The sequence below is a fragment of the Nelumbo nucifera genome, chromosome 2 (genome assembly GCF_055504915.1).
Source record: "Nelumbo nucifera cultivar China Antique chromosome 2, China Antique-T2T, whole genome shotgun sequence".
Taxonomy (NCBI): domain Eukaryota; kingdom Viridiplantae; phylum Streptophyta; class Magnoliopsida; order Proteales; family Nelumbonaceae; genus Nelumbo; species Nelumbo nucifera.
In genome coordinates this window covers 64,242,158-64,264,768 of record NC_142650.1, presented here as the reverse complement: position 1 = coordinate 64,264,768, position 22,611 = coordinate 64,242,158, and the positions used below count along the sequence as shown (strand labels likewise).

The 22,611-nt window shown below is 37.6% G+C and overlaps 2 protein-coding genes across 2 annotated transcripts; both read left to right on the top strand.

Moving 5' to 3' along the window:
• Positions 1-4,158: 4,158 nt before the first annotated feature.
• On the top strand, positions 4,159-13,684 carry LOC104607650 (rho GTPase-activating protein 1-like). The gene is made up of 5 exons (XM_010273328.3): positions 4,159-5,077; positions 9,809-9,929; positions 10,093-10,212; positions 10,909-11,139; positions 12,791-13,684. Exons 1-5 carry the CDS (start codon positions 4,629-4,631, stop codon positions 13,403-13,405), a joined length of 1,536 nt encoding a protein of 511 aa, XP_010271630.1. The 5' UTR covers positions 4,159-4,628; the 3' UTR covers positions 13,406-13,684.
• Positions 13,685-16,983: 3,299 nt separating this feature from the next.
• On the top strand, positions 16,984-18,639 carry LOC104607651 (FANTASTIC four-like protein (DUF3049)). The gene has a single exon (XM_010273329.3). It carries the CDS (start codon positions 17,320-17,322, stop codon positions 18,271-18,273), a length of 954 nt encoding a protein of 317 aa, XP_010271631.1. The 5' UTR covers positions 16,984-17,319; the 3' UTR covers positions 18,274-18,639.
• The last annotated feature ends 3,972 nt before the right edge of the window (positions 18,640-22,611 follow it).

Genomic DNA, 22,611 nt, shown 5'->3' with positions numbered 1-22,611 from the left:
ATAAAAATATATATGAAGAAATTGTAAAATAAGTAAAATAATTAGTCATACCTTAGCAGCAAACTCATAAATCTCATTAATGCTTAGAAAATGACTTATTTTAATAATTAAGTATCTTAAAAGTTATAAAACTTAAAAACCCTGCCTAAATTCAAAAACCATACATATCATATAATATGCGCCAATAAATTGCAATATTTTTTAACCTGTGTTCATGTTTTAACGAAATTCTTTGCCACATTAGTCGTTTGCCTTTTTATTTTTGGATAAGATACCCTAATTGGGTCAAGTAGGAAGCTTTCCTCTACCTAACCTTCCATATTTTTATTTCATGTGAGAGAATTAAATGGTCGATCAAATCCATCTATCAAGTATAGAGGATCATTTTGATTGCTGGTCATTTGTGCAATCTTCCAGCCCCCACATTCCATGAGTCTATGACCCACCTTTTATCACTGTCTTCCACAAAGTAATATTGGTTGATGCAAATTTAATATTTTAATATTAAATTCGTCTAAAATGGGAATTTATTGTGACCATAAGTCAATGTTTTTTGTCATATTCACCTCGTTTATAGGGAATAGAGAGGAATATGTGGGGTGGGGGCAATTTTGGGCCCCAAGGTCTGTGGAAGATTCCTTCTTGTTCAGCCTACTTCCCTAAACAAAGCAGATACCCTTTTATGTGAGAAATAACTCCAGTTACTAGTGTTTTCAAAACTGGAATCACCGGAAAAAATTGGGAATATTGGTTACCTGACTGATTTTATTTCATCCCAAAACTATTGATTTGGTCAATAAACTGTTAAATTAGGTGGTCGAACCGTCAATCCGAACAATAATTTTTAGCTTTTTTCTGTTTTCTTTTTTGTCAGAATGGGCAATCCTTTCGGACCGGACAATTGGATCATTCGACCTGGGAACTGATCCCTAGAACCGCTCCGTGTCCGATCCGATTTTAAAAACCTTGCCAATTACTAACCCACTCCAACTGACTGAGTTGTGTAGTTTTGTAAGTTGAGGGCTTGAAGATTGACCCCCTAGACCCTGATAGAGTGATGGTTGTTTGACAAACCAGTTCATGCTAGGGATGAGCAAACGTTTTGTTTTGTTTAAAACCAAATCGAATAAATCTAACTTTCCAAAACCGAATTAATATAATTGAAAAGTAAACCGAAACCAAAATTTGGTTAAACCAAATTTTTTTCGGTTAATTCGATTGTTTCAATTAAACCAAACTTCAAATAGGTGGGTCATTTACAAAGACCTGTTACATATAACTTCAAAAAATTAAACATAAATATCAATTTGCAAAGAACTATTATCATACATTACTTCATAATTTCTATGATATGAGGAAACAATTACAAATTTAGGAAATTATTAATATCAATTTTTCGATTAATTCCCAGGTCGGAGAGGAAGATGAACCGACGAAGGGGAAGGGGAGGGGGATTTGCGTTTCTTTGAATATCCTAGTGCGCCCATTCTACTGAGATTTAGGAAATTACTAATTTACCTATAGAAGTTCGGTTTTTTGATTAGCCGAACTGCTAAATACAATAACTGAAACTGAAACCCGAACATCTAAGAAACCAATGTTTATAACCGAACCGGACCAAATACCCGAATTAACCGACCCGAAATTTCAGTTCGGTTATTCGGTTTTAATTGAAGTATGCTCACCCAAGTTCATGCATCTGTCTCTTTCCAGTTTTCAGCCTATTTCATTATCCATCTCTCTCTCTCCCTCTGCAGAAAGTAACTGACATTTGAGAGAGAGAGAGAGAGCCCGCCATTCTGGGTTCAAATTTGAACAGTTAAAAACCATCTAATAGTACCCACCTGAGCTGCTTTTGCAGGTTCCTGCAAAAAGAGTAAGAAGAGAACTATTTACTGAGCCTTTCCTTTCTCTGACTCAGAGAAGTTTTGAAAACTTAACACCACTTTATGATGCAAAAGCCCTAAAAATGAGCAGAACATAGAAAAAGTTGAAAAAAAATATCCTTTTCCTTACCAAAACACAGAAAACCAGAGCAGAGGTGATTGATCCACATGAACATCATCTCTTCTCTTCTTCTACCCATGTCACCAGGAGAATTGTGAAATGAATAGGATTAGTTGGTGGATGCCACACACATAACCATCATCCCTTCCTCTACCCATTCCCTTGTTGGGGCATTACAATTTAAAACACAATTCTGATTGAGAGCTTAAGAGGAAACGTAATGAGGTTGTTTGATGGGGGCCAGAATGAACACTGACAAGTGGTTTGATACCCTTGGACTAGACAAGCCCACCTAACGCCACAAAAGGAGAGAATGTCTTTGTCTTTCTAAAATGTAGAATCTGAGTAGTCAAGTGCTTCTCTCTCTCTCCTTTTTCTCTAAAAGGGTTGATCTTATCTCTAGTAAGGACAACAGAGAATGAAATTACGATGCAATGCATCTTGTGTTATTAATTCATGTCTTGTTTTGCCTAACTACTCCATTGTCATGGCCCCATCTCACATCATCTACTTGTTCTTCCTCTCATGTTGTCAAAAGTGGCAAGCGTTAGCTTAAAGGAATTGTTTAGAGAAATTTTTGTAAGCCAAGAATCTTACAAGTGACAGCACAGTTGGCACCAGGAAAAGAAGGTGAATCCCCCCCCCCCCCCCCCCCCCTTCTCTCTCTCTCCATGGCTTCCATTAACATAGCTTGATTGTTGATTGAGGAATGAGGTACACAACATGGCCAACTCAAATTGTCTCAAGGAAAAGGAAAAGGTCAAGAGACCTGTTTGTAAGTTGTTTTTCTTTCAATTAGGAAAATGGGTTCTTTACGCTGCATTTGTTTGGATTTGGATGGAGTATAATTAAACACCGAAAACCAATGCAACTTAACCGGTGTAATTGTACTTTTACACTGCATTCAAACGCAACCTTAGTGTTTGCCTAATTTATACTGGTAGTGAAAGAAAGGACAAATTGGAGCTGTCATGTATTTAGAGATCTTAGCCTACATTAGTTCTATATTATACTTAATAATACTAGATCTGAAATTTTCCATAGATATAGAGGATTTGTTTATCTTGATACAAATATATCATGTCTAACAAACCAGTTCATAGTATGTACCAATCAAGAGCCCTAATAATAAGAAACCAAAGATGAATTTGGCAATTGGCCCAAGACTAAGAAGCAAATTGTGTACAAAGAGATAAACCCCACCCTCCAAAACAATAAAGAAAAGGAAGAAAAAGACTTGTAATTAGAGAGTTTAAATACTTATCCTAGCTTGCCAATTCCATACATGGAATTCTTCGAATTGACCGCCCATCTCACCAATGATCATTTGGGCTTTAGAGTTAATGTACTTGTATTAGTCCTATATCGCCTTAATATGGGCATTTAAATACTTTTTAACTAATCAAATTAAATATTAATAAACTATATTTAACAAAATGAAATAATATAAATAAATGAAAAAAAAGCTGAAAATGTCGCAAGGGGAACGGTTTTTGTTGACATGTGCCTTGAAATAAGTGTTTGGTTAAATTAAGGTTAATTGGTTTAAACTTTAGGGTTTAGACATTCATTCCCCTAGAAAGAATTTCCACATCCAATGGTTAAGATTTGAGAGCAGTACTTTGGGCCCCATGACATGTCAGTCGGGTCGGATAAACGGGTAACCGGAAGGGATGTAGTTTGGTCCAGATTCCCGATTCCAGAATCCAAGGGTGAAAGAAAGAAAAAGGTCAAGCTGGTCTTCAGTTGCATTAAATCGAAGGGGGCTCTTTAAGTCTTCTTATCCCTTCTTTTTGTCTTTTTTTTATCCATTTCTGGGCTGAAGTCTTCTATGCATGGTGTAAACTGAAGATGATCTACTCCACTAAAACATCAATCAGAGTAAAATCCCTAGATATCAGGTGGTTAGCCACGTCAGGAGGTGGGACCCAGGGTTCTATCCATTGTCTAACTGCCACATGTACAATCTCCCCTTGGGATTTGTTTGTTTGTTGCCTCGGTAAACTGTTAAAAAGAGGAACGTTTGAATCACGCAGAGGGAAACACCTGGTTTTCAAATGAAGTAGAGAGAGAGAGAGAGGGTGGGAGAAGAGAGAGAGGAAAAATCCGTAGTCCGTATAAGAAGGATGAGAATTGAGAAGGAATGAGATGAAATGAAGGCGTCTCATTGAAGCAGACAAAGCACTTCACTTCATACCTTCCATGTCTATATCTACCCAACCTTCTCTCTCTACATTTTATATACACGCAGAGATAATTAAATATTGCATTTATTTCCAACAAGGCTACAAGTCTACAACTACAACTCTCTCTCTCTCTCTCAAACACATTCCCCCCCCCCCTCTCTCTCTCTCTTGCTTCTTTGAACATCCAAATCGAAGCGAGAGAGGAAAAAGATAAAGTAATCGTTAATGATGCTCACGTCCCACCACCCAAAACCCTTCCTTCAATCCAACTCTACTAAATTTTCAAAACCCATTTCCTCAATCTTATTGTTTCTCTAGTTCTCCCAAAAGTTCCTGCATTTCTAGTGGTTTCTAGCTGCATAATTTCTTTTTTTTTATGTTTTTTTCTTATTTTTTGTTGAATTTTTTCTCCCGAGCTCCTTTTCATTTCCAGCCATGACGGAAGTCCTCCACTCCCCATCACACTTCCCTTCATCTCCAAGCTCCCTGTCTTGCGTACCCACACCCAATGATGGCGCACGCCAGACCCATCAGATGCAGACCCAGTCTCAGTCCCTTATTAACAGCAGCAGCAACAACGACCATAGCTCTTCTCCTGTAGCCGAAGACGAAGGCGACGACGGTTCGGGTACCGACGAGGACGGGGAGCGGAAGGAAAGAGACAAGGAGGGAGATCAGTTGTCTCTGTTGGCCCTTTTGGTAACTGCTTTTCGCAAGTCTTTGATTGCTTGTAGGACTGAGAGGGAGGAGCTTTGCTCGATGGAGATCGGCTGGCCGACTAACGTTCGCCATGTTGCACATGTCACCTTCGATCGGTTTAATGGGTTCCTCGGGCTGCCGGTGGAGTTCGAACCTGAGGTTCCCAGGAGGCCTCCTAGTGCCAGGTTAGCTGAATTTGTTCAACATCCTCCTTTTGACGATTTTCTATTTGAATTTGGTAATCTTCTAATGATTTTATATGGTGGGTATGAGTTCTTTTTTTTTTTAATCAGTGATTTTCTGGCGGATTCGTTAGATTTTTGTTGAAATTGTTTTTGCTGAGTTCAGTGGAAGGTTTAAGAATCACGTTCTTTGTTGAAACTTTCTGGAATGAAAGAACAATATACTTTCTTAATTATATGGAATTGCAATTTTCTTAAGAGTGGTTTGGCTGATACAAACGACTGGCCAAGCAAATATTCGGTTGTCTTATTTTAAAACTTTGGCCTCAGAGGAATCCTAGTGTTCATGAACTTAAATTGGTTTCATCACCCATGGAATTCGTCATTACAACCTTCAATGCCTCATTACCCCATGAGTAAAAACTGCCAGATTTATTGAATTGTAATTCCGATATGTTTTTACTGAATGGAGTTAACCAGAAAATATTCTTGCATGCACAATAATTATGAATAAAATCTACCTGATATTGATAAAATGAAAAACAATTGATAGAGTCTCTGTACACCAAAGGTGGAAACTGGGAGCTTAACCCTGTTAACTGTTATGGTGTCTAGCTAAAATTTGAATTTCTGGATTGGCTTTGGATCAATGTTTTAAAACGCGTAGGCGTGATGCGAGGCGTTCCACTACCTAGAGGCGTGAGGCATAGTTCAGAATGCAAGAAGCGTAAGCCTCCCGAACACAAGGAGGCGTAAGCCTCCTTAAGAGGAGGGGGTTAGGAGGAGGATGAAGAGTAAGGGGGGATCTCGTTTTTTCTTTATTTTTAATAAAAATCTTTTATATTAAAAAGAATAAAGATGCATAACATTAGTTGAAGGGGGGGTCTTGTCGAACCACTTTCTTTCCCCTTATCTTTTCTTCCCTTCCCTTTCCTTTTCTCTTTTTTTCTTCTCTTTCTTTTTCTTTCCCTTCCCTTTCTTTTCTTTTCCTTTCCTTTCCTTTTTTCTTTTTTCTTTTTTTTTTCTGTCTTTTTATATAAGATGTGCATGAGGCGTACACCTCTAGCACGCCTCAAGAAAAAAGCGCAAGAGGCATCTTGAGGCGTACGTCTCAGAGGTGTCAATGCCTCTGGCATATGCCTATGGGCGTTTTAGGAGCACCTCGCCTGGAGGGCCTCCCACGCCTTTTAAAACACTGCTCTGGATCTTGCTATCATCAAGCCTCACCCTTCCCTAAACCATTGAGTTTATTAAAATCTTTTCAAAATCCTGTATCATCTTAACATTAATATTTGAAGAAGGTCAAAATCATGTGTTATCTTAAAGCTACTAATAATATGAAGAAGGTTCAATTAAGAAGATTACAGTGATCCTCATGGATTTTTAATCTTTTCCCAAGATGTTCTTCATATTAAGGAAAACTTTATGGGTCAATTTGGATGATAAGAAGAATTATGGGGTTAATAGTATTGCATTTCATAGATTTGCAATCACTTTCGCTCTTTAGACATGGAACAGTATTTGTAATGAGCAAACTTCCCGTTGTCTTCTGTACCTGCTGAGTTTTAGAGTACCCGAAATTGACTGCTTCTTTGCTAATTGATTTTTCCAATTCTTTATCGTTGAGAACATTGCTTAAATTTCTACTCATCTGGTTGTATTGGAGGTAAAAAAATTTATGCTTCTGGTATGAGACTGAATTCTGTAGCAGGCAAATAATGTTTTCTCTTACCTTGGTTGGGTCAAAACTTTTTGGGTCTATCACTTGTTTTTGAGTTCAAGCCGTTATTGTCAGAGCCTTATGATTTATAATAAATTTCACAATTTCCAAGGTTCCTGGTTCAAGTCCTATGGTTGAACCCCTTCCTGGAAAAAAAATAGGATTATCATTTGAATCTTATGATTTGTGAATCTTACAATTTATACAATTCGTGTGTATGAATCAATTGGATGGAACTTGGTTGTATACTTTTTCATTTATTTATTTTCTTAGTTTTCTTTCAAGGGATTTATGGTTTGAAATTGTTTCATGCTTGAAACCACAATCACAGGTCTTTAGATATAATTTAATGATAGTTCTAGTGGGGTCTTGAGAATGCCGGAAGGTTCAACATGCTTTGATGTGCATTTGGCTTTTGTTGTTATTTCTAATACTGAAGCAAATGCACTTCCTGTGCTGTATCTATTTAGAGCAGTACTAGGCAGAGTTTCAGGTATTCTAGTTGACCACTTTTACCACATATAACCACCTGGCAATGGAAAATTAGGAATTTTCTTTTCCCTTTTCCTTATTCTCTCTCTCTCTTAAATTTTTTATTAGTATAAAATTATAGCCTTTGCTTGGTGTAAGAATGCAGGTTTGACTCTGAGAGCGGCCAGCTTTTTTCTGCTTTTAAGAATAAATTGTTACAGAATCATGGAGATCTAGGTCCATTCCAATTCTGCCATGAGTCCTGAGCATTGACTGTGGGCAATGTCTGCCCAATCACACCTTGCTATCTTTTTTTGGTCCAAAGTGGGAGGAAGACATGAAATTCTGGATTGTTTATTATAGTTGTTTCTATCTTTTTTTCTTTAACTGGGCCAGATCTTAGCTCACTTGGAGTTCAAGAGTATACAGAGAGCTTCTTTTGGTAGTGAATTTTGGGCGTGTTTGGATTTATTTAATAAGGATGTCTAGGGAATAGGGTTTGTGTACTTTGCATAGTCTCTTTTGAAGAGACTCTCTTTTCTTTCCTTTTTTTTTTAATTTCTGAGTGTTATCTTAACACTCTTCTTCATTTAATATTCCTCTTCTTCTTTATTGAAAATTTACGATTGAAGATTGATACTATAAAAATAATCTATAAAGATAATAAAGACTATTTTTTTTGTGTGTGTGAAACCCAGATGTTTGGATTACCTTTGAACCAGTTCCCTCCTTGCAATGGTTGGGTTGCTCTCCATTGCAACCTGGGTGACCAGGGTCCAAACCTTCGAAACAGCCTCTCTGTATGTGCAGGGGTAAGGCTGCATATATCTGTCCCTCCCCAGACCCCCATTGACAGGACCCTCAGGCACTAGTCTGACCTTTTTCTCTAAATGAGGGAACTGACCCATGTAGAATTAGAAAAGTAGAAGACAAGCATGTTTCTCTCTGAATAGGGTACTTGGATTTTGACAACCTCATTCTTGTTTCATATGTCTCCTTATTTCAGATATATTTGCTAAGTAAAGAATATTTGTCAAGAAAATTTTCAAGCTGATTAACGAGGGACTGTATCATTACAATGGTAAATCCTTTAACAATCTAAGCATACTAGAGAAATCTACTAGTGTGATGTCTTCTCCTTGTGGAGTATCCATCCAGGAAAATTACTTAATTATCTTGTTTTTCTTTTGTTTTCAATAATCTTACACTTATTTAATACTAAATTAGCAAAAAAACCATTCAAATAATAAAATATAACAAAATTGACCATAATCGTGAGTAACAAAATATAGAATTTTGTGCCATATACAGAAAATGACAGGAAAAGGAGATATCCGATGTTTCTTCATTACGATATAGTTGTCTACAATGAGCAGCTCTAGCAGCATAGTACTCTTAATTGCAAGAGAAAAAGTCTAAATAAGCATGAAGCCCTGTTTAATTTTTGAACTTTTTGCAAATTAGAAGAGTAAACCATCACATTATACCGCTACACTGCTAGGTCTTAGCATGGCTAAGTATATAATTTGCATACTGAATATGTTTTGCAACTTATCCAAGACAATGATAATAAAATCTGATCTAACCTTTTTGTGTTTTGATGTCTTTATATACTTGCTATGTGTATGTTTACATATCATATTTTTGCACATTATGTGGTCTATGTATAATGTCTTTACATATGTTGGTTTATTTGCATTTACATGTAAGTTGCATCTTCAAATCACAAAATTATTTGCATGAGATTGTAGGTTATATTAGGTACTTGGGCTATCATCAAGGGTTAGGGTCTCAATTATCATATTGAACTCATCCAACACTTAGACTGACAGAATACATTTTTTATAAGTAATAATTATAGATGCACACATTAATGGTGAATAGAAAAATACCCTGTCATAAGGTTCTAGTAGCAGGGTAACAAGACAATAAATGGTGTTACAACATTTAGCTGGTCAGGGAACAAAAAATGAGTACAAGAAGTCAGATCTGAGTTTCAACCCCTGGGTCCAAAGCTCCCCAGTACAAGCATACAGGAATTGATCTCACCACCCAATAGATTCTAAGTTGACTTTTCTAAATCATTATTACACTTATATGAGATCTGTTATTTACTTGGCTTAGTTTCTTACATTATCGAATGTCAACTCATACTGCAACCAATATGGATTCAATGATAGGATCAAAAGTTTTTAAGTTGCGGTTATTATGCATTAAAAATCATGTAGATAGCCATTGAGTATCTAGTCCATACCCAGGAGCTGAACAGCATTGGGTAATGGCCCTTGAAGATGGTCATCATATCCATATCCAGTCCACCCTTTCCAATATCCTGGATGGCCGTCTCTTGGAAAAAGGGTCATTGCTTGGTGCAATGTTAAAATCTTGGGCTGACAACTATGAGAACAGGGGTTGTCAAGTCTACCTCTCCCATGACCCTGGATAGCTGGGACCAACATTGATTGGGTAATGGCTCTTTACATAGATAGCTATAGCACCAGCATTTGTGTGAATCTTTTGACTTGGATTTGCTTCTTCTGTAGTACAAGTGTCTTTGGGGTTTCAACAGAATCCATGCAGTTATCATATGATTCTAGAGGGAATAGTGTACCAACAATACTTCTGCTGATGCAAAGACGCTTGTACTCTCAGGGGGGGTTGCAGGTATGCCACCATACTTGTGTTTTCCTTTGCCTTTCCCTTGTTATGATACACCTTCTACTTGAAATGAAGGACTTTTACACTATCTGGTCCTTTGTATACATGGTTTTCCTATTATCTTTTTTGGCTTTTAGGTTTCATTACTCCATTGGGCTTAAATGTGCAGGCAGAAGGGATATTCAGAATTAATGCAGAAAATAGTCAAGAGGAGTATGTCAGAGACCAAATAAATAGGGGAATTGTGCCTGATGGAATTGATGTTCACTGTCTCGCAGGTCTTATTAAGGTATTATTGCAATTTGATCATGATCTGCTTTTAATGACCTAATATTTCTTCATTTCTTGTAATGATTGGACTATTTTGGACTCTGGAAGACATCCATTCATTTTGTTAGTTCTCATCTGAAAGTAATGATGTTATATTCTTCTCCCTTTTAATGTTCTGCCTAGGAGCAAGTGTGGTGAGTGTACATGGTTGTCAATGGGAACTCACCATCCATAGATATCAGTTAGGAGATTGCATAGCCAGCACCTGGCTCCCCTCCGTGATCTTACTTGTAGATCTATTTCATTCTTTTCAAAGTTTGTAAGTGCAGTGATCTGCTTAAGTGGTTACGATATCAATTAGTCTACCATGGGCTAAGGTTGTTCCCTAAAGTGAGCCAATATGGTCATATTCTGGAAGCATTGGTTCCTGATTACTCATGTATTTTGGTAGTTCTTTTTTAAATTTAGTTGTTATATATTTTTTTCTTCTTAAAACCAAAGTGTCTCTTGTATCTTCACATTCTAGATTGAATGTTTTTTATATGGGCATCGACTCACTTTTCTCTCATAGAACAAGACAAACGGAAAAAAAAACATATCATTTCTTTGCACAAAAATACCTTTCGTATTGAGGGTGATTTCAATTTTGAAGTTTGAACCTTGTTGCTTTGTGCCTATATGCTATATTAATATTGATATGTTGATGCTTTTGTAGGCTTGGTTTAGAGAACTGCCTAGTGGAGTGTTGGATTCACTTTCACCAGAGCAGGTAATGCAATGCCAGTCAGAAGAAGAATGTGCACAGCTTGTGAGGCTTCTACCCCCAACAGAAGCTGCTCTGCTGGATTGGGCCATCAACCTGATGGCTGATGTTGTCCAGCAGGAACATATAAACAAGATGAATGCACGCAATGTTGCAATGGTGTTTGCTCCAAACATGACTCAAGTGAGTAAGAAATATTTAAATCTCCATGCATTTTATTGTAGTCACATATTTGGATTGTTTTGAAATAGTAATTTCTTGGAGTTTACATCCACTTGGTTGTATGCTTTGGTCCTCAAACTTGATTTCCCCAACCTCAAAGGAGAAGAAAGAAAAAAGAAATCTCATTTCTCTTTTCTTGAATCATTTAGTTGGGGAAGATCAAGGGTACTTTTAACCAATCCAAACCATCCATTTCTCTCTGGATCAGCCATCTCCTCACTCTTCCAATTCACATATATCCAACCCTATTGCAATTTTCCTTGAATTATATAATCTATCCATTTTATTTAAAATTGCCCCAAAGAGGGTCTTATTTTGGTCAGGTGGCTAAGAGTTTTAAGCTGAAATTTGCCCTATGATTGGAAAATGGAAAGAGGGAAATGAAGGTCCCTTCTGAGCACCTTGTCAGATAGCCAAGCCGAAGTCCTAGGTCATTTAGATTCCTTTGTTAAATGACACAACTAGTAGACCAATCCCTATTTTAAACAGGCACACGTGTGCAAGCACACACACACACACATGCACGCACACACACACACACACACAAGATGATGCGCATCCAAAGGATTGGGTTCCACTTTTAACCAGGACCATTATGGAGATTGATGTGGATGCAGAGAACAAGGATCCGATTCTCTATTTCCTTATTGCTGAATCCATGGCGTATAGATTTGGGCATCTGATCCAATTGTAAGAGGGTGGACTCCACAGAGGTGGTGGTCAAGCCTCCAAAGGTCCAAGGCAATGGTGGTGGTTTGATGGAGGGGAGATTGAGAAATTGAAGTTGGTGGGGGGCAGGAGAAGGTCTCTGATCCAAGAGAGAGGAAGTTGGTGGGAAGAAGAAGAAGAGGGTCTGAGTCCATTCAGAGAGAGAAATTCAGGTCTGGGTCCAAGAGTGAGAAAGAGGATCTGGGGCTCCATTTGGACGTGAATTCCGTATTTATGTTTTTCTTTTTCCTTTCCTAATACTGGACTTTCTAGGAATCTTCAGGAACTATGCTAAGTTGGCATAAGTGGTCAGGTGTTAACAGCTAATAGCCACTTAGTCAAAGCTTCCCTTGGACTGGGCTCGCTTGGTTTGGGTTCAAGTCAGGTTAACCAGGTGTTTCCTTTTATATGTCTATGCTCTCACACACAATAATAGTGTTCCATTTTTTGTCCTTTCAAGACCATTAATAAAACAGTGTTCATGCCAAAATGAATGAAACTTACAAAACTTGTTGTATTTTAATAATATAATTCTTTGTTCTTTGTGTGTTTTTGATAAAACAAACACTTGTAGGAGCTAAAGAAGAATAAATATTAGTGCACCTGGAAAAGAAGTCACTTTCTGACCTGTCTATGTCATTAAACATTAGGAAGTATCATGAAATCATGGCTGGTTTTACCAAGGACGTTTTCATATGCCAAAAGTTGATCCGCCAGATAATTGTCATGATCTATAACAATACACTCTTTTATATTGCCATTGAAAGTCTGGTGAATGGAAAGGCACATATACACAAATAGACACACACAAATCAAACAAATATTCTAGGTTTTCTCTTATTCAACTTCTCCCCACATGGACAATGGAGTATAACATAATTCTTATTAACATTCTATTTTGCAGATGGCAGATCCTTTGACTGCACTGATGTATGCAGTGCAAGTGATGAATTTCCTTAAAACACTGATAATAAGGACTCTCAAAGAAAGAGAGGATTCAGTGATAGAAACAGATGCCGATTCACGCCAAGAGCCTTTTGATGAGAATGGTCACCACAACCCTTCTCAGACCTGCTTGGAGGATGTGACCTCTGCTAAAGAAGAGACAGAGCATATGTTTGTTAGCAAGGAACCAGTTTCAGAAAGCCCCACTCAACTTGCTGAAGATGCTTCCACTTTCGATGATGGAGCCCAGTGTTTTCAACCTTCTATTGACAAAGCCAACCTTGATGACAACAACTCTCCAGTTGATGATTACCCCTGTGAAGTTCCAACTCAAGTTGACACCTTAACAAATGGACCAGAGACTGGTATTGCTAATGGTCACAAGTCAGGTGTTCAAGCAAACAACCGTAAGAACAAGACTGGTCAATCTAGTAATTCTAATCTCAAGAAGGGAACCAGAAAAGTAAATGGGCATACTGTGGTTCAGGTGGCAGGACCTGTTGAGAAGTCAAAAGGAATCAGTATTGTTAGCCGTATAAATTCTAGGGCAGAGAGGGTTGAAGCCTGGCGCTGATGGTGGCAAAGTCCAGTTGGAGGGATGATTAATATGATCATAAGTTGGCACTGAATGTTCTATTTGGAGCTTGAGAAAGAGATTGCCATGTATGTTTCATATCTTTGTGGAGTTTCTTAACCTTTTCTGTTTCATGTATAACATTTCCATGTTATCCCACACTAACATCTTTTGGTTTCCCAAAACTACCTCCATCCAGTATCCACATGAAAAGTCCATATCAGTGGTTTTGTGCTTTTACCTTAACAATTTCTTAATATTTTATTTATTTCAACTGACTACGTCGAGGCTACCTTAACAGGATCTCTTTGGCAATTGGCAATAAGTCAATAACAATTATCTGAAGTATAAATTTACTGGGTTCTAGAATGTGCTTTCCAAATGGCAATGGCATCTTTTGGAAATTGAGATTATTCTTATTAAGTACAGTACATAAATTCCCAATAATGTGCAGAACAAGCCAAACCTGTTTTTTTGCAAGGTTGTTATTGTGTTTTTATTGGGTAAAACCATAAAGGTGCAGTTGAACCAGTAATTTCCTTGATAATAAACTACCCCCCAGGTTGTAAACTCTGTACAGGATTTTGATCCACTTTTTATGACTACTGGATATTGATCCTTGCCCTCTAATTCTCGGATGAGATCATGATGGAGAACTGGACAGCCTCAATCAGTGAACATTACAGAGAAAAAGAAGGATCCTTCTGCATTGCAGTCTTCTGTAACAGACTTTACTGCCAGAAAAGTCGGCATCATTATCATTTCATTTCTTTTCTTTTCTTTTATTGAGAGACTATTGACATTGGACATTAGCAGTAATAGTAGCCAATCATTTGTCTCAGAAAGATACAAAGCTTCATGGAATATTCCATGATGCTTGCTCCAAAAGTGAGGCAGCAGACGCCGGCCTCGTTGTTGAATCAAACATGCCAGCTAGGCCATAGGGCATATGATTAGAGGTTCGATGGCGTTCGAGAAAGCACCATGTGTTATAATTTCCCTGGAAATCAAATCAGACAGGTTATCAATCTGGAATCTTGATTTATATGAATTTTAAACAGTCTTTGATAGGGCAAAAGATGAGGCAAATGACAGAAAAGCACATACGAAGGGAACTCACTTTTTTGGTCTACTGTAGCCCATTTCTAACCTGTAGGCTCTCATTTGTTTCATTTCCAGAATGAACCAAGATTGAATTTGGTTTCACTGATTTGAAAATGGAGATCAGAATGCATTGTCAGATTAACAGAGATGGATGTGTATCACATGTTCTGATAATTATTTCTGTGTATTGGATTTTTCGGAAGATAAAATTTATTTTGTTTTCTCCTCTAGTTTTAAGTAGTTAATAAACTTCTATTAGATTTCCTTTTACTGAACCAAAATGGGTTCGTTTCTCAAGTTTGAATTCAAAAGGGGGGGGGGGGGGGGAGGATGTCTGGTTCTCTGTTACTAATTCGTTGAGTTAAATAGGCTCGCCAGACCATTTCTAAGATAACAACTAGAAATGCATAACGACCTTAGGAAACTTCTGAAATTTGCTAAAAGGATGATGGGCTTGATGAAATTGAAAATTTTCATAAATTCATATTAACAAAATATAGAAAAGAAAATCATAATTTCTGATAACTTTAAGAGCTCTGACTTTAAAAGAATCGATCAGGGCAGCAAACCAATAAGTCATTTGAGCGAGACTTCAGGTGTGCAGACGAGGAAGATGACTGTGAAAGTTAGCTAGGTCAGACTAAGTTTCATTTTCGAGTGCTTTCAGTTTCAGCGGCTTCTAGCTTTGCAAGGTAGGCCCTACATGGAAAGCCTAGAAGCTATGTTTGGTGGAAAACCCAAAAAGCCCAAAAATGCTTCTATTGAGCCCAAAAGTGACTTTTTGGTAAAGCCATTTTTAGTAGATTCTTCAAGGTGGAAAGCTGCTCAATCAAAGCTAAAGACTGAAGTCCTGCCAAATGGGCCCTAAAAGAGAGGCTATTGCATTCAAAGCCACCTGAGAGGCCCTAATAGTACATTTTATTCATCCACACACCGAGAGATTACAAATTACAATAACGCAGTGGCAATTCTAATGATAATACGAATTTATCATAAAACTTTTCCAATAATCACTTTCCAAATTTGTCCATCATACCTAAAAATAGTTTTAATTTATCCAACTAATTGAGTGACAACTCTAATGCAGAACATCGCAAATTCTTTCAATTTATAGAATATATATACCAGTTGCACCCTTACAAAATCCAACTCTTATTCCAATTTCAGATGACAGCTCATGGTTTAACAAACACCTATTCAAAACAAAGAAGCCCATTATGAAGCTTTGTCAGTTCCAAAGAGTAAATGATATGTAGTCTTCATATCTATTTATTTTATAAAAATAAATTACCATCATCATCCATGCCTGTAACAATTTAGAGATGAATAATTTGCTTTCTGAAAGCAAATCCGAATCCAGGAGTGGGTTGAATAATTGAATTACGTGAATTCTCAGCCAGTCAAAGTATAGTTACAATGTGAAGAATGCTTGGTTTTTCACAGCCCAAATGTTTTCTCACCAACTTGATCTCAAAGAGCAAAGAGAGAGCACAATGAATCAACTCCGGGTCCCCTACCTACGAGAACTCTGCCCATGCATACCCACAATACACTCCGTAAATTGGGAACATCTCTCCCAGCATAATACTATACAGAGGATAAGATGTTCTTCATGTATGACTTCAATAAACGTGGGCAGAATTCTCATGGGCAGGAGATCTGGACTCGAACTGACCCACTTAAAGTTGAGAGTATATAAGAACTAAAACCTCATCACGTTGGGGCAGTTGTGCACAGTTCCATAACTACACACAACTCCTCCCACTCCCTCTAATTCTGGATCAGGTCGGGTCAGCCATCAAGAGCGCCCCACATCTAAATCCGTTTTCCAACAAAGCCTTATCCCAATTATATGGGGCTCTACTTATTCAATCCTATTTCATTCGGTTCTGTTTAATGTCATACTTACTGTTAAATTATCATTTCTTATCATAAGCCATGTCCTTTTTGGTCTACCCCTAACTCTTCTAGTCAGTTCTTATTATGAATGTTAACTATCTCTATCATGGAAATTAAAAAAACAAATCATAAATACATATGTAATAGAATTAACTATCCCATATTAATTATTTGTGGGGAATCAGGTTCTTGAAAATGAATTAACAGACATGAAGAGATAGAACCCTACTTGTTAATTGTACAAAATATACGTTCTACAAGTTGCAAATTGGTGACATAAGAATATATTCTAACGAACTGAGAAATCATGCTCATGCTCCCTTAATAAACAACTCTTTCTTTTAGTCCTTTTTACTGTGCTATTGTTATTAAAATTTAAAGCATAATAGAAGCAAAGACTTGTTTTGAGGTGCTGAAGAAGTAAATCTGTGGTCACGAGTCTTTCAACTACTAAAGAGATATTTGAACGAGGAAGTTGTACTAGATTAGTAGATTTTCTTCTCTCTCTCTCTTTAAAGCGTTGCACATGAGAACATCTATAAATAGGGAGAGATTACGATGTAGAGGCTGTGGTGCAGTAAAACAAACACGTCAACCAAGTCTCTCTCCCTCTCTCTCTCTCCACCAATCCCGAATTCACTCCAAATTGAGAGACCCAGAACAAAACAATATCCCAATAATGGTGCTCTACCTTTATTTCACCACCACTCCATGCCAACCCCGTGTGTCTCCTCATTAACATCATAATCAACCCCCCCCCCCTCTCTGTATTTCTGTTATATTCATCCATCTGATGTATTAAAGTTTTTTCCTTTAACCTCCCTCCACTCATAAACAGAACCAGATTGTCTTTCTCTGATCTCTTTCTTTTATTGTTTTCTCTGTTCTCATCACTTCTGAACAGATTAGTCATGGCTGCCTGTGGTAGCCTTGAACACATGTTTGAGAATCCAATACCAGAAAATCAAACGCTCATAGAATCCTTGTCCCCGTGGAACCAGATCAAATCCATGGACCCCATGGATCTCTCATCTTTCACTGAGATTTTTGGTGAACTTCACTTCAAAGAGAACCCCAAATCACCATCTTTGCCTTCTCTTGCTTCATCGTTATCAACATCACCTTCATCATCATCGCTCTCCTCATCATCTTCCTTCATGGATCCAAACCCATTGCCTGAGATAGGATTCCTCAACTTCAACAACAATGGCAATCTTATCACTGAGGAGAGAAATAACGACGAGAACCATCCATCAATGGATTCTTTGTTGGATACCCAGAAGAAAAATCCATACACGGGACCTTCTTCCAAGAACGCTGATGGGTTTTCGTCCAAGAATTCAGAGAGTCTGCAGCACTGCACGGAAGGACTTGGGTCTGAGAGTTCCGATGATGTGGAGGACCCAAAGAATGAAAATAGCGATCAGTTGGAAGGAACAGAAAAAGAGAAATCGAGTATTTCAAGATATTCAGTGTGGGAAAATACATCTGGAGAATTCAAGAGATCGAGGACAACTGGTAGGCCCTTTCCCCCACCCATTTCTTGCATTGGTAGGAGCGGGAAGCCATGGATTTGCTTCAAGTCTTACAGATATGATGGGAGATTTATTCTTAAGGAAATCAGAATCCCCACCAGGGAATTCCTCCATGCACGTAGGGAAAATGGTCGTCTGAAACTTCACTTTGTCCAACCAGAAGGAATCTTGGACGAAAATGAAGAAGAAGATGAGGAAGAAGAAGGTGAAGGTGAAACAGAAGGAACGGAGGAAGAAATAGGAGATGAAACAGTGATCACAGAGAAAGAACAAGAGCATAGAGAAGAAATAGCCAAAAAACTTGGCAAAGACAACGTCCAAGATAATTAGCATCACGAAGATAAAAACTTAAAGGTATAAATATCTTCAAGGTCTGGTGTTTTAATTCAACTTGATAGATATGACAGAGAAAAAGAAGTGATGGGTTTCTGTTGCAGCTTCAAAGTTAGATTTATTTTGTAGAGAGGTTTATAGGCTTTTCTTTCCTTTTGTTTTTTTACTTTTCGGACTGTTAGATTGTTTTAGATAATAGTCCCCCAGAATGCTGCAAAATATGGGATACCCAATTAATCATCAAAGGCTTTGACATAAACAAAGGGGAGAGAGAGAGAGAGAGAGAGAGGATTATCAGAAAACTGTACTCATCTAAGCAAATCATTATTGTTAATTTAATAATGGTTTTTTCTCTTCATGCAATTTTTTCCCACTTTTTGCAGAATAATTCCATCTGTTAGATGAGTAGATGGGCTGAACACAGATTAGATTAGCTGTGATGGATGGTAATTGTAGGTTACTGGGCACAGACTACTGTGAATTTGGGAGATAAAAGCCTTTCCGATGGAAAAAGTAAATGCAAATTCGATGATTTCCCAATTTATTGGTCTGATATTCCAGGATGCAATAATTGAAACTAAATCATTGAAGTTTAAAAGCTATTCTGAGAATAGCTTTTACACATACTGAAGAAACTCTATTCTGAGAATAGAAGCTTCACCTGCTCACTTAAAAGTTTAAAAGCTCCATTGCTTTTGGCTTTTAGGTGTACATTCACTGGAGGGTCCAGGGTATCTCCATGGTTATCCTCTCATAGCTGGAGATACATCTCGGCTCTCTCCCTTAATGATACATAATGATATTCGTAACCTATTCTATGTAGTGGTAAAGAAAGAATTGATAGCTACAAGTAACATCACTTGGCTAAAAACCCTTGTAATGCCAAGAAATTATGATACCTCCTGTTTGCACATTTGTGTTTATTCAGTTGCTTCTTTGAAGCTACAGGTTTGCAGTCCTGACAAGTAAGTAGTCAGTTAAACCAAACTTTCTGGCTAATTTGTTCTCTTTCCTTTTAACTTTTAGTTGTCATTGCATGAACCAGAATTTAAAGAACTGTTGCTAACAAGTTGATGAACCAGGACCAAGTTATTTGTGGATTCCAGAGTGTGTGTTTCAGAAGCCAGATATCATTCAAGTACTATTCTAGTCCCTGCAATGGTTTGCTGATCTGCAATTAATTCAATATTTACATTGTTCGGAGGCTCGGAGCAAGTTGAGTTTTGGCTAATTGGTCAGTTTTCCGTAAATTTGATCGATTAGTGTTAATAAAACCGGCATATATGTTCATCATAGTTTTAAAGGCGTCGAGGTCAGGCTAGAGCGGTGAATTTAAAAAAAAATAAAAAATAAAAACCATGAAGCTAGGGCAATTCCCTGGTTCCATAGCTATCAGAGACCATTTTTCACCAGTAATCACCTATTAATTTTCATAAATAGTATAACTCCATATGAAAACGTAAAAAATTCACCTGAAGAAGAAGAAAAAAAAGGTTAAAAATTTCAGAAAATATAAAGACTTAGCCCCTGTTTTTTGTCCTACGAAAAGAAGAAAAGAAAGGGTGAAAGAATAAGAATAAGGATAAGAATGTGTTGATTGGACAAAATTTTTTATTTTTTCTTGCTAATAAAACTGTTTATAAGACTGATCAAACCAACCAAACCGATCCAACTCAACCCAAGTTAGCCAGTTTTTAACTATTTCCAGTCAGTTTCGCTTTGCTCGTGTAAACTGACCAAAACCAACCCGACCCAAATATCATTTAAAATATGATTTTTACCTGGTGAAAACATAGTAAAAACTACTTCTGGGCAGCTATTTGAACCAATTGACCAAACCGATAAATCAACCCAAAATATTACGCTTGGATTGATTTCCACTAATGGCCAGTCAGTTTCAGGTGGCCAATTTCCCAACCCAACCAGGTTGGTTCAGTTGGCCAAAGAGCCTGCAACCAAACTGATCCGACCCATAAACACCTTTACTTGCTAAGGCCCCGTTCATTTGATGGTAAGTTACTTACCTGGGTAAATGCATTTTTACCCATGTTCTTTTGCAGAGAAAGTTAGTCAACTTCCTCCCCAAACTTACCACCAAACAAACCAGTGGCTTAAGTTTTCAAGTCTTCAAAGATTCAATAGATTAACAAGTGTATTGATTGAACCCTACTAAATAACAAAATAATAGAAAGAAATTAATATATAAACATAAAAATGGATAATTTAATCTAGTAATATCTATTTTATTATTATGACATCCAAAGTCAAATAATATAAAAGCATCTCACAGCAAAAGTGGGCCTTAGCACAACAGTAGGATTCCCCCATTGTGACCTGGATGACCAGAGTTCAAATCTTGAAAACAGCCTCTGTGCAGGGATAAGGCTGCATACATCTGTTGCTCCCCAGACCCTGCATTGGTGGGAGCCTCTTGCATTGGACTGCCCTTTAGACAAGGAATCCTACTGTTGTGCTAATGAGGCGGCCTCTAGGGCAACTTCTCACGTTGACAACAACCATGATGCTCATGCCTCGAATCAATTCTATTCTGTGATTAACCATAAAAAGACATTTTGATCCCACTGTATAAGACATCTAGGAAAATTGAACTGCAGCAACAGCACAGATTACAAATCATCAAGATTTCTCTCTTATTGAACTGTTGCACAAAGTGAATAGTGTTTCACCCGGGGAATCTTGCCTATCCCAGGTGACTTTAAACGATAAAAGGGCTGAACAAGAATTTGTTTAAGTATCATAGAGCCCAAATTCTCCAGGAGGACCCGCTGAATAATCATGTATCTAGTCAGTCGCAATTATTGAGGGAAAAAGTTAAGAAAAGAAAACTGAACCACCCGTGGTGCAAATTAAATAAGGTCCTTTAGAGGCCACCTATGGCTGGGAAGTTTATGTAGAAATGCTGAGTCAAGGATTCTGGCATGTTGAGAGGAAAAAATCAAGAGAACCTTTCTTACAAAAGCGTAACTGAAACAGACAACATACCGGTATCCTCTAAGGGAAATAAATGGTTTTGAAGCCATTTTTAAATATTTCAGGAAATAGAGGTGCTTTTTGACTGCAAAGTTACAGTTCAAGCACTACTCCATTGGTTGGTTTAAGTACTCACCAGTAAGCCACAACAAATGTGTATGCTATTCTTTGCTAAGGACTAATCTAGATCCACCTATGCGCATATAGGTCAGACCCACATGACACTTCTAGCTCCAACATGAAAAACAAGCATCCAAGCAATATAAAGAAAGAGGAAAATAAGGAAAAGAAAAATAGGAATCAAATGGCATCAGAAGCATGATACCAAAGCTCTTGGGACCAAACCTTTTGCAAAAACTGACGAATGCTTGACTTGAGAATAGATTCTTCAAGGAAAAAGGCTTGTCCAGTAATGAAAGCTTTGAAAATCTTGGGATATCATACAAACAATGACGTTTTATTCCCTTCATCATATGCAAAGAAAAGGTGAATGGTCTTAGTTCTCTGATTTCACAAAGCTTTCCTACACTGGAAGAATGTTCTTACTGCCTAGTGGTGTTGAAATCAAGCATGCTGCAGGGCGACAAACTTAAATCTGTGCCTGATGTTGCATCTGAAAGCTCTGCTAATCTGCTTCCCTACCCTTGTGTAGATATAAATGGTATGACAAAGAAAGATTGGAATCAAAGATACCCTAGTATCTCCACTATATTCCTGTCTCCACGTTGTAAAGAGACTGGGCCGAATGGGCCCCTAACAGCCTCTCTTGTAATATCTTTTATTTTATGTTGATGGGCCACACTTACTGGGCCTGTTATTTATTCTTGTTTTATTTTTCTTTATGTAACTGCCAAGCTGGCCACCCACTTAAGGGCATTCTTGTCATCATCAAATTTTTAGATATTAATAAAATAGGGTTAGAGAAGAATGGAGAATTATTCGACTCCTCTTACCTCTTCTCTTCGCCATCTTCTCTTGCACAGTTATTCAGACCTGTTTTATTCTGCTAATCACTAAGTTTAATCTTGATATTAAAGGACTGATTTACATCTCACGTCATAGGCTGTTTTTATAGGCTATCTAAATATGATTATCAATATGCTTTGGGGAGTCATATGATGCTGTGAGATCTCAAATGCAAAGAAATTCACCACACTAGCTAGGTCTAGACATTTGACTTGACAAATTATTGTCTACTGATGGGCCCTGCTTGGAGTAAATTTACCACTGTCAACTACAATTGGATGATTATCATATTCAGATTTAAGCAACAATTTAGTGTGCGAATAATCCTAGATGGAACGCATGTGCGCTCATCAGTAGACAGTGGTAAACCATGTGCGC